Below are 11,013 nucleotides of genomic sequence, written 5' to 3' on the forward strand. Positions count from 1 at the left end.
GTGCCCTAGTGCAACACGTGAAGGAAGCAACTAGGTACGACCCGGGTTCTGCATCATCCTTACTAGATCTTATATTGACTCATTATGAGGATGACGTTGCAAACCTGGATTACATGCCACCCCTAGGCAAAAGTGATCATGCAGTTTTAAGCTTTGACCTCCATATAACTGTCGATCACGAGCACGCCTCAGCTCAGTCCAGACCTAACGTCTGGAAAGCAAACATACCAGACATCATGAAATCAGCATCATCGGTAGATTGGAAGATAAACCCAGAGTCATCAATCGAAACGGCTTGGGACGTATTCCGGAATTTATACTTAAAAGTTACCGCCCCCCACATCCCTTGGACTACACCTAGGGGGCCGAGAAACTCCCCACCGTGGTTCAGTAGGGTGGGGTAGATTTAGGTTACTGGGGACTGACGAGGCAAAATCTCAATATCAAAAGGATCGAAATACTTGTGCCTCGACCCTCCGTAAGACCAGAAAGCTGTACAAAGAGAAAATCGTTAAGGAATCCATAGAATGCCCTAAACGCTTGTATTCATATATAAACCAAAGGGCAAAAAGAAGAGGAAATGTTCCTTCATTATGGGGAGAACGTACTGCCTCATCACTAGTGGAGGACGACTTTGGCAAAGCTCAAGTATTCTCTAAATACTTTAGCAATGTATACACCATAGAAACACCCTTCTCACCAGTCCATGAAAATCCCCTCACACAAACACTGGATAGCGTGACTATTAAAGAACTTGATGTCTTTGGTCTGCTAGTTAAGCTTGACATAGGTAAATCCACTGGACCCGATGAACTGCATCCTAGGTTACTAAAGGAATTAGCTAACTTTGTTGCGAACCCTTTAAGTGTATGTTTTAATCTATCCGTAACCCAGGGTCGTCTACCAAAAGACTGGAAGAACGCCATAGTAAGTCCAGTCTTCAAAACAGGTATAAAACATAAGCCTGAGAATTACCGACCAATTAGCCTAACTAGTGTGGTTGTTAAAATCTTAGAAAAGATTATTCGGAAGGAACTGTTAAAGTATCTCGATGAAAACCGGATCCTCTCGGAAAAGCAGCATGGCTTTAGAACAGGTTACTCTTGTCTCACAAACTTATTAGTCGCTCGTGAAAGCTGATGCGCTCTTAAGGACCAAAAGTTACCTATAGACGTAGCTTACATCGATTTCAGCAAAGCTTTCGACAAAGTTCCGTATAACCGGCTGTTATATAAGCTAAGGAATGTCGGGATTGAAGGCAATCTATTGATGTGGATAAAAGACTTCCTAGTTGGGCGTCAACAAAGAGTAAGGGTGAACTCCAAGTTGTCTAGCTGGGAAACTGTGCTTAGTGGAGTCCCCCAGGGTACAGTTTTGGGGCCAGTGTTATTCCTCCTGTACGTAAATGACCTCCCTCGTCTACCATCGTCATCGGTCTTACTCTATGCTGACGATGTCAAGATATGGAGAGCGATACAAAGCAAGGGCGATAGCTTAGAACTTCAAAATGACCTGGAGATATTATCTGAATGGTCCCAAACCTGGCAATTGCCGATAAACACTTCCAAGTGTATTGTGATGCATATTGGCCACCAGGGTACAGATACATACACGATGAATAACACTGAGTTACCTATTGTCCAGACACACAATGACTTAGGCGTCATCGTTAGTCAAGACTAAAAGACTACTGCACACTGCCGTGCAATAGCCGCCAAAGGTTTTAGAACTTTATGGTCCATACGCAGGGCTTTTAGGCATCTCGACGCTAAAACGTTTCTGACTTTGTATACAGTGTTCGTACGCCCTAAACTTGAGTACTGCATACAAGCAGCTAGCCCCTGCCTAAAAAAAGACAGTGAACACTTGGAGAGGGTTCAGAGAACAGCAACTAGGCTGATCCCCGGAATAGCGAAGCTCCCGTACAATACTAGACTGACCAAGCTAAACCTATTCCCGCTGTCATATCGAAGAATCAGAGGCGACTTGATTACAGTTTTCAAATTGCTTAATCACAAATTTACACCTGATATGCCCTCATTTTTCTTGTCTCCCAAAACAGAAAATTTACGAGGACACTCCAAAAAAGTTCACAACCCCAGAACAAATTACTTGTCAGCTGACTATCGACTTTCCCATCGAATCATCAATGAGTTGAATTCATTACCTCAGCATGTGGTTGAGGCTCCATCCGTCGACTCTTTCAAAAGAAAGTTGGATCAGCTGAGAGACCATCATTGCCAGGACTAACACAGGCCATCAAGCCTCCTGTCCTTTCCAAACTGAAACTGAAAATATGTTTATGTTAACCACTCCATATATCAGACTTGGGGAAGCAGAAAGCACAATCTAAAAGTTGAATCAAATATTACTGGAAGACTTTTAGAACTGGTGCAGATGCTCACCGGTGCGGTTTTAGCCAGAATCATCAAATAAAATTATTATTTTTAGAGAGAATATCTCTACATTATTTCTTATGTGATGTCTCATTCAGTGCTAATGAGTAATACTGTGCTACTGAATTCTCCTGAAGAATCGATAGAATATTTTGTACATTTCCATCACGAAGAACCATGTCCCATTATTCCGAAGCCATGATTGTACCAAAGTTTAAGGTCCATAGACATATCATTTCAGTTTCTAAATTTTACCTTAAGCGCGTGTTTTTAATTTGTTCGTTACAGAGATGGATGAGCTCAGTTGGGGCGTCGAACTTTGGGTACGTAGAGTTTTTACCAGTTTAATTGGCTTCCTCCGAATCTTATAATCACTCCCAGGCATTCTTTCATGTTTATGATTCGTGATTATTGCGTACTTGTACTCGGGTTATATATCGGTTAGGCAATTATTTTCTGGAATGTTTTAGGTAATACTCTTGCCTTTAGGAAGGTCGCCACCAGCATACGATATTGCTAAATAAGTTAGTGACAATCACATAGGCAGAGGTGGGAACTCAGATTTAACTCCAATGTTGTTATGAAGCTTAATTAAGCTTAATCAAGTTTATAAGCTTGATAGTCCAAAGTTTAGGATTAACAAAGGTACTTAGTAAAGACTCTGCATACTAAATGCCTTTACCGCAAGATAATCAATACCTTGATTTAGCTCTATTTTAGTAAACCTTTCAAGTTTGTGTTTAAATAGCCACTTTCACTGATTCATAGCGGCGATGTTTAGTTATAAAGCCCCCAGTTTTGATTTGTTACAAATCCTATCCATGTAGGCTTTCAGCGAGCCGTAACATAGTCCAGTCTTTTATTTATTGAAGTGAACCTAGGTCTTAAGGCTGTTTTTTGTACACATCATTCTTACTGTTCCTACTGTTATCTAGCTTCAATAAAATGACCAACGGAAGTTTGCGTACTACGCGTAAGACTAGGACTGCGTACTTTTTGAAGATTTTGACGCCATCTGGTCGTTACAAGGCAGTAAAGACACTCGAAGGATTGGCTTCCTGTCTCTCTTAAGATAACTCCAGTTACTCTAGATATGCCTTAGGTTGGAATGAGGTTTATTTTCCATTTAAACATTAAAATTAAAAACACGAAGTTCAGCGAAGAGATCTCTTTTCAAGGAATTTAGTATTTATGTAATGTTTGAATGGGAATTATATTTTCCATCTGTCAAAATAAATTTAAAACTTTGTTCCTTCGTGTCAACCCATGGTTTCTTCCTGTCCACACATGTGTTGACTTGGGAAATTGTTTAGCTACTCCATTGTCCTTATTCTTCACTGTCTTGAATCAGCTCTTTTTCCTGCATTTACTAGCAGCTTGACTTTATGTTTAAACTATTCAAAAAGTGTATCTAAAACTAGCCTTAACAAAAAACAAGTGTTTGTATGTACTACATGCAAATAAGTAGGCTCTGACACATGCGTATAGGCTCAAACTGCTATATTACAAATCACCTCAAAAAGAAATCAAATGAAAAAATATCCAAACATAGAAAATCAATGGTTTAACAAGTAATGGAAAACTACCAAGCAGTTATCTCGAAGTCACTAAATCGTGTTTAAAAAGTATGTGACAAGTATTTCCGAGATCTAAAAACTAAGAAAACAACTCTTTGCTACCACTGTAACGTATTTCTAACCCACATCGTGATATGGAAAACCACTTACCACACTAACCTCACCGACTTGCATCTCTTGATATGACTGAAAATAAGTCGGTTGCATTAGTTAATCCCATGTTTCAATCTGACGGTCTTTGGTTCTTCCATTATGCTCTTTTATAAGTCAACATAGTTCGTCAGGATATGCAGAGGCTAGGAATAGGTATTAAGGGTTTCGGTTAACTTCGGTCTATGTAGCTTCACAAATTCTATCAATGCACATCTACGACAACTTTCACACTAATGGTGACGGACTGAAACTTACCCAAGCTAATATTTTGTTGATGGTCCCACTATTCTTAAGCACTTTTGGAAGTAAATGGTCAACTATTTCAAACCAACATGTCTACTACTCCCAAAGAGCGTATATGAAGACCATCAACTAGTGATTGTGTTATCTGGTTGTAGATTGGATTGAAGAATGTTCCATGCGAAGTTGTGCTGCGCCTTGCTGATTAGATATTTCTTAACCAATCTGCACTGGCGAATACGCGGAGAAGACTAGAATATCACGTAAATGTTATAAATATAGTAACGTTCGACTTATTTATTTGAACACATAAACATTGGTACAGGAGGCCACCGAATACATATGCGCCACGAAATAACAATGAGGCCAGTAGCAGTTATCATTTATTTGCATGAGGGATGTGATACCGCTAGGGTGCCCAAACTGAAGCAGGTGGTTTACTTGGGGAGGGGCACACCAGGAGCCTTCGACCTAAATGTTTAATCCGCAAGGCGGTGGAACAATGTGAAGAGATGCGGCCTCATGGTATCCAGTGACCAACGATTGGTTCATACGTCATTTGTTCCCTCAGGATCCTGAAGCCAATGTGCACTGTTGGTCCGGAGTCAGGGTTTTCCTACCCCCCTAGCTGAACCCTCTGTGTCCAGCCCGGTTAAAGCGCAAGACATTCGCTTTTCGTCCTCTCAATTCCATAAAAAGCACTCTGCTACGAGAAGGAAGTGAGTAGAACTTCCTTGACAGTGGTTGTATACGCGTGGCCATGTGAGAGCATTTGGAGAGGGAGAGCGAACCCTCCTCACTCTCGGCCGTACCAAGGCATTTGGAGACATTTTCCCTATTGCGATTCCTACTTCGTACTGCTGATTGTACAGTGGTGTGATGGCAGTGAGGTGTTTGCTTCTAACTGTCAGTCAGTCACAAACTAGAACTTCGTACGTACGTACATCAGTTCGAATTGCCATACCACATAAGCACAGAGATACAGTTGTCCATTCAAATCCCATAGTGATAGAAGTAGTAAGAGCATATTCTATTCTACTCTAGCCACAACGTAGGACCAGGCACACATATGCATCGATCCAAGTTGCTATACCTCATTAGCACAACAAGATAAACACCGAATTCATAGTAGTTAATTTAGTGGTGGCAGTATATAAAGAAAGGTTGTATATAAGGATATAGTACAGGAAGAAAGACAGATACGAAGCAATTTTAATCTTAAGGTTTAAGGGAAGATAAAAAATGTATACACCTGTGCCATTGTGATCGATTTTCAGCCATGTCACATAGAGTCTCCAACCATTGGTTACGATAGTCACGCGGACCCCAACCAGGTAGTCTGCATCTACCAACATGGCTCAGACTAGAAGTTAGTGACTTCAATGACTGATGCCATGTTTTGGTTTGGCCGCCCCTAACTCTTTTCCAACCATCCCCTATACTAGTCAGCATTGTGCGTATATAACCTCTGCCAGGGAAGTCCTACTCACTGCCTTCTCGTGGCGGGGGTTTTTCACGAAATTGAGAGGACGAAAAGCGACTGTCCGGCGCTTTAACCGGCCTGGTGAACACGGAAAGTTCACCTAGGGGAGTTGAAAAATCCTGATTCCAAACTATTGGTGCACATGGGCTCCAGTATCCTGATGGAACGAATGGCTTACGAACATATTGTTGATCACCGGCTACCGTGGGACTGCATCTGCTTACGATGCTCCACTGCCTTGTGGATCAGACCTTTAGGTCAAAGGCTCCGGGTGTGGCCCCTTAAGAAAACCACCTGCTTCAGTTTGGGCACCTGAGCAGTATCACAGCCCTCACACAAATCAAATGAGATTTGTGCGGCGCATATGTATCTGGTACCCCCTTGTACCGATATTTATGTGTATAAATAAATAAATAAATAAATGTGCGTCGTGGTAATCGGTGTTCAGCCATACGTAACACGTGGCCCAACCATCACAGTCGATGAAGATTCATGACCTCATCAACTGATTTACCATCATTCCCTAATACCCTGCGTCTAACCTCACTATTACTTACCCGGTGATCCCAACAGATGAGAGAAATATTTCTAAGGGATCTGTGGTCAAATACTAGTAGCTTACGAGTATTTTCTACTCTTAGTGACCACGTTTCACAGCCGTAAAGTAGAACAGAACGAACTGCTGCGCAGTATACTCGTCTCTTAGTTGATAGACTGATATCTCGTCTTCGCCATAGGTGATGTAAGTTGGCAAAAGCCAGTAATCCGTAAGATTAGGGTTTGAAGATGTTATTGAAGGAGTATAATCCAGTGAAATAAATCTGGAAAGAGAAAAAAGAAAGGGACATGAAAGATTCAGAATATTAGAATTTGAGAGAACACAAAGAGTGGATACACCTGCGCCTCGGCAAATGATTTTGAGCCATGTCACTCAAGGTCTCTAACCATCGGTTGTTATCATCTCGCGGATCCCAACCAGGTAGTCTACACTTACCAACATGGCTCAGTCCACTTGTCAGCGACTTCATGGATTTGTGCCACGTTTTGGTCTGCCCACCTCTAGTTTTCTTCCAACCTACTCCTACATCATGAAACATTGCACGTCGGGGCAGTCGGTGGTTGGGCATACGAACACGTGTACCAGCCATCTCAATTGATGAAGTTTCACTACTTCATCAATCGATTTGCCATCTTTACCCAGCACCCATTTACTAACAACTGCATTACTTACTCGGTGGACCCAAGATATACGAGCAATGCTTCGAAGACACCTATGATCGAAAACTAGTAGTCTACGAATATCCTCTACTCTTATCGGCCATGTTTCACTGCCATCAAGTAGGACGGAACGAACTGCTGTGCAGTAGACTCGTCCTTTAGTTGTTTGACGGATATTTCGCCTGCACCATACATGACTCAAGTTGGTGAAAGCTAGACGAGCCTTCGGTATCCGCGCTGAGATTTCGTCACACCAGACCAGAAGGGTTGATGAGACTCCCAAGATAAGTGAAGCGGTCAACACCCTCAACTACTTCACTCCCTATCATTAGTTCAAGTGTCAATGCAACCCAGTCCTGAAGTAACATTTTGCACTTCGAGGGAGAGAATCGCATCCCGAACATGCCTGCAATGTTGCTTGTAGTGGTCAGAAGACTGCATTTTGTCAGAGTCTTCACCAAATAAAACTATGTCATCGGCGTATTCTAAGTCAACAAGTGAGTCTCCTGGTAGAGGTTCAACCCCTCTAAATTTGGATGATGAAAGTGTTATTTCTAAAAGCACGTCTACGATAAAGTTAAACAAGAATGGCGAGAGTGGACAGCCCTGACGAACACCACTTAAGGTAATCAATTCTGGTGACAGTTTGCCATAAGTTCTAACTCGACCAGTTGTGTTCGAGTAGAGAGCCTTTATAAGGTTAATGTACTTCTTTGGTACTCCTTTCAGTGACAAACTGCCATAGAACCTCACGACCAACGGAGTGAAACGCTGTCTTAAGGTCGAGAAATACTACTATTGTGGGACGTCTGAATGTATGTTTATGTTCTAGGACCTGAAGTAGAGTGAATATCTGGTTTATACAATCACATCCAGGTCGAAAACCAACCTGGTTTTCTCTAGTCTGCACTTCACGAGATTTAGTTAGGCGTCAAAGTAGCGTTGAAGCTAACATTTTAGACTCTATATTAGTCAAACTGATTCCTCTGTGATTGTCACAAGAGGACGTTTGTACTCTCCTTCTGACAACCAGCATAATAGCGATGCTGCTTTCCCACAAAGGAAGGGTGAGGCCAGAAAAGGTCGACCCTCAAAATCCACAGCTCACCTTATCCCACGGATTTCCGTCTCCGGTGGCAAGTTCCCAACAAGTATGGCGGTAACAGAAAAATGTTTTATGTGACTGGCCTCACGCAGCTGTTCCTTGGGCACTGCGGTCACGCTCTCAGATCAGTAAGACCGCCTCTAACCCAATTTCTTTTTCAGGTACTTCTAGAAGAACCCTTCCACGGTTTAGGCAGTTGGGAATTGATAACCGCCCTCATACCTCTAAAAACAGTCAAGATCACTGTGTTCATAATCAGTTTCCTTCTTCAATTCCTATTATTCCTCCTACCTTAACTGTCAACTCTAAACTTCCTGCTCAAGTGTCACCATAGACAACAATTCTATTGCGCAAAATACTATGCCGGGCTTACTGAAACCGCTCCAAACTACACATTGGAGCCTTCAACGTACACATCATACGTCAAATCGGTCAGCTGACCTCCTTGGCTAATACCCTAGAATCTCGTACCACTGTTGTTTGCTGTGTCTTCGAAATACGCATACAGGATCCTAGTGTGGTCGTTCACTCGACCTCACCTAGCAAAAACGGGGAGCCGACAAGATGCACTCTCCGTTTATCTGGCGACCTGATGACAAGTCCCGGTGGACTGACGAGTGTAGGCATATCACTAAATATGATAATTGAACAAGCACTTTTAGAATGGATTCCTGTTAACAGTCGTCTAAGTGCTGTTTGACTAAAGGGCTCCTTAAGAACTCGGAAGGATAGGTACACACGCCGTCGCCTTTTCGTCGTTTCTGTCTACGCTTCCTCTGACCGCAGCACAGATGAAGTGAAGTCTATCAATTAAGGGACGAGTATACTGCGCAGCAGTTCGCTATGTTCTACTTTACGGCTGTGAAACGTGGCCATTAAGAGTAGAAGATACTCGTAGGTTACTAGTATTTGACCACAGATGCCTTAGAAATATTTCTCTCATCTGCTGAGATCACCGGGTAAGTAATAGTGAGGTTAGACGCAGGGTATTAGGGAATGATGGTAAATCAGTTGATGAGGTCATGAATCTTCATCGACTGTGATGGTTGGGCCACGTGTTACGTATGGCTGAACACCGATTACCACGACGCGCAATGCTGACTAGTGTAGGGGATGGTTGGAAAAGAGTTAGGGGCGGCCAAACCAAAACATGGCATCAGTCATTGAAGTCACTAACTTCTAGTCTGAGCCATGTTGGTAGATGCAGACTACCTGGTTGGGGTCCGCGTGACTATGTAAATTGTTACTCCAGGACTGGCCTGCGTCAACACCTGAACTAAGGATAGGGAGTGAAGTAGTCGAATGCGTGGACAACTTCACTTATCTTGGAAGTCTGATCAGTCCTAATGGGTTGGTGTCTGACGAAATCTCAGCACGGATTCAAAAAGCTCGTTTGGCTTTTGCCAACTTACGTCACCTATGGTGAAGACGAGATATCCGTCTATCAATTAAGGGACGAGTATACTGCGCAGCAGTTCGCTATGTTCTACTTTACGGCTGTGAAACATGGCCATTAAGAGCAGAAGATACTCGTAGGTTACTAGTATTTGACCACAGATCCCTTAGAAATATTGCTCGCATCTGCTGGGATCACCGGGTAAGTAATAGTGATGTTAGACACGGAGTATTAGGGAATGATGGTAAATCAGTTGATGAGGTCATGAATCTTCATCGACTGTGATGGTTGGGCCACGTGTTACGTATGGCTGAACACCGATTTCCACGACGCTCTATGATGACTAGTATTGGGGATGGTTGGAAGAGAGTTAGGGGCGGCCAAACCAAAACATGGCATCAGTCATTGAAGTCACTAACTTCTAGTCTGAGCCATGTTGGTAGATGCAGACTACCTGGTTGGGGTCCGCGTGACTATCGTAACCAATGGTTGGAGACTCTGTGTGACATGGCTCAGAATCGATCACAATGGCGTAGGTGTATACACTCCTTATCTTCCCTTAAACCTTAAGATTAAAATTGCTTCATATCTGTCTTCCTTCCTATACTATATCCTTATATACAACCTTTCTTTATATACTGCCACCACTAAATTAACTACTATGAATCCGGTGTTGATCTTGTTGTGCTAACGAGGTATGGCAACTTTGACCGATGCATAAATGTGCCTGGTCCTACGTTGTCGTTGACTGACTGACTGACTGAAGTGAAATGTGACTTTTACAGAAAGCTTTCTGAAGAAGTTTAGAAAGCTAAACCCTCGGACATAGTACTCGTAGCATGTGACTTTAATGTCCAGGTAGGTAGCTTAAACCAAACAGAAAGATATTTAGGTGGGTATTTTAGCATTCCAGCTCAGCGAACAAATAATGATGACCGTTTACTGCAACTGTGTTCAGACAATCGTTTATTTTTAGCAAGCGCTAATTTTAAGCATAAGGAGAGACGTCGTCAAACATTGCGACCTCTTGCACCAAACCAACTATGGCTGGCGAAACGACGAAATGGATCATTTCACACAAATTATATATATGTACTAATTGTAGCAATGTAATAAAATATTGAGACAACTGAACAGTTAAAAAAACGATTGTGTTTAGAATTTTTCTAGATACTGTGGTGAGAAGACGAAGGTTATCAGAATTTTGTGATATATTTGCGCAATATATTTCGAACAATCTGATCACACATATACTTGTTAAGACAAAATATATGGGAAATAAAAGGTGAACTAGATAAATTAAAATGTAAGGGGAAACAAACATAATAATATAGTACACAAATACAATGTGAAAACCACTAGATAGTGTGTCAGTATTACTAGAGTAGGTAAGAACAAATGGTTTTTAAACATATGAAAGAGGTCATGAGTCAATTGAAGCTAGA

General features: G+C 42.1%; 1 protein-coding gene across 1 annotated transcript in view; it reads left to right on the forward strand.

Moving 5' to 3' along the window:
* Nucleotides 1–2,679: 2,679 nt before the first annotated feature.
* Nucleotides 2,680–11,013, forward strand: part of Smp_071150 (formin binding protein and related proteins) — a 34,129-nt gene continuing 25,795 nt past the window's right edge. Inside the window, exon 1 of the mRNA XM_018794529.1 lies at nucleotides 2,680–2,719. Within this exon, the coding sequence (XP_018648933.1) occupies nucleotides 2,687–2,719 (33 nt within the window). The 5' untranslated portion in view covers nucleotides 2,680–2,686. The remainder of the gene's footprint in view (nucleotides 2,720–11,013) is intronic.

This window comes from Schistosoma mansoni, chromosome 1, assembly GCF_000237925.1.
Source record: "Schistosoma mansoni strain Puerto Rico chromosome 1, complete genome".
Lineage (NCBI taxonomy): Eukaryota > Metazoa > Platyhelminthes > Trematoda > Strigeidida > Schistosomatidae > Schistosoma > Schistosoma mansoni.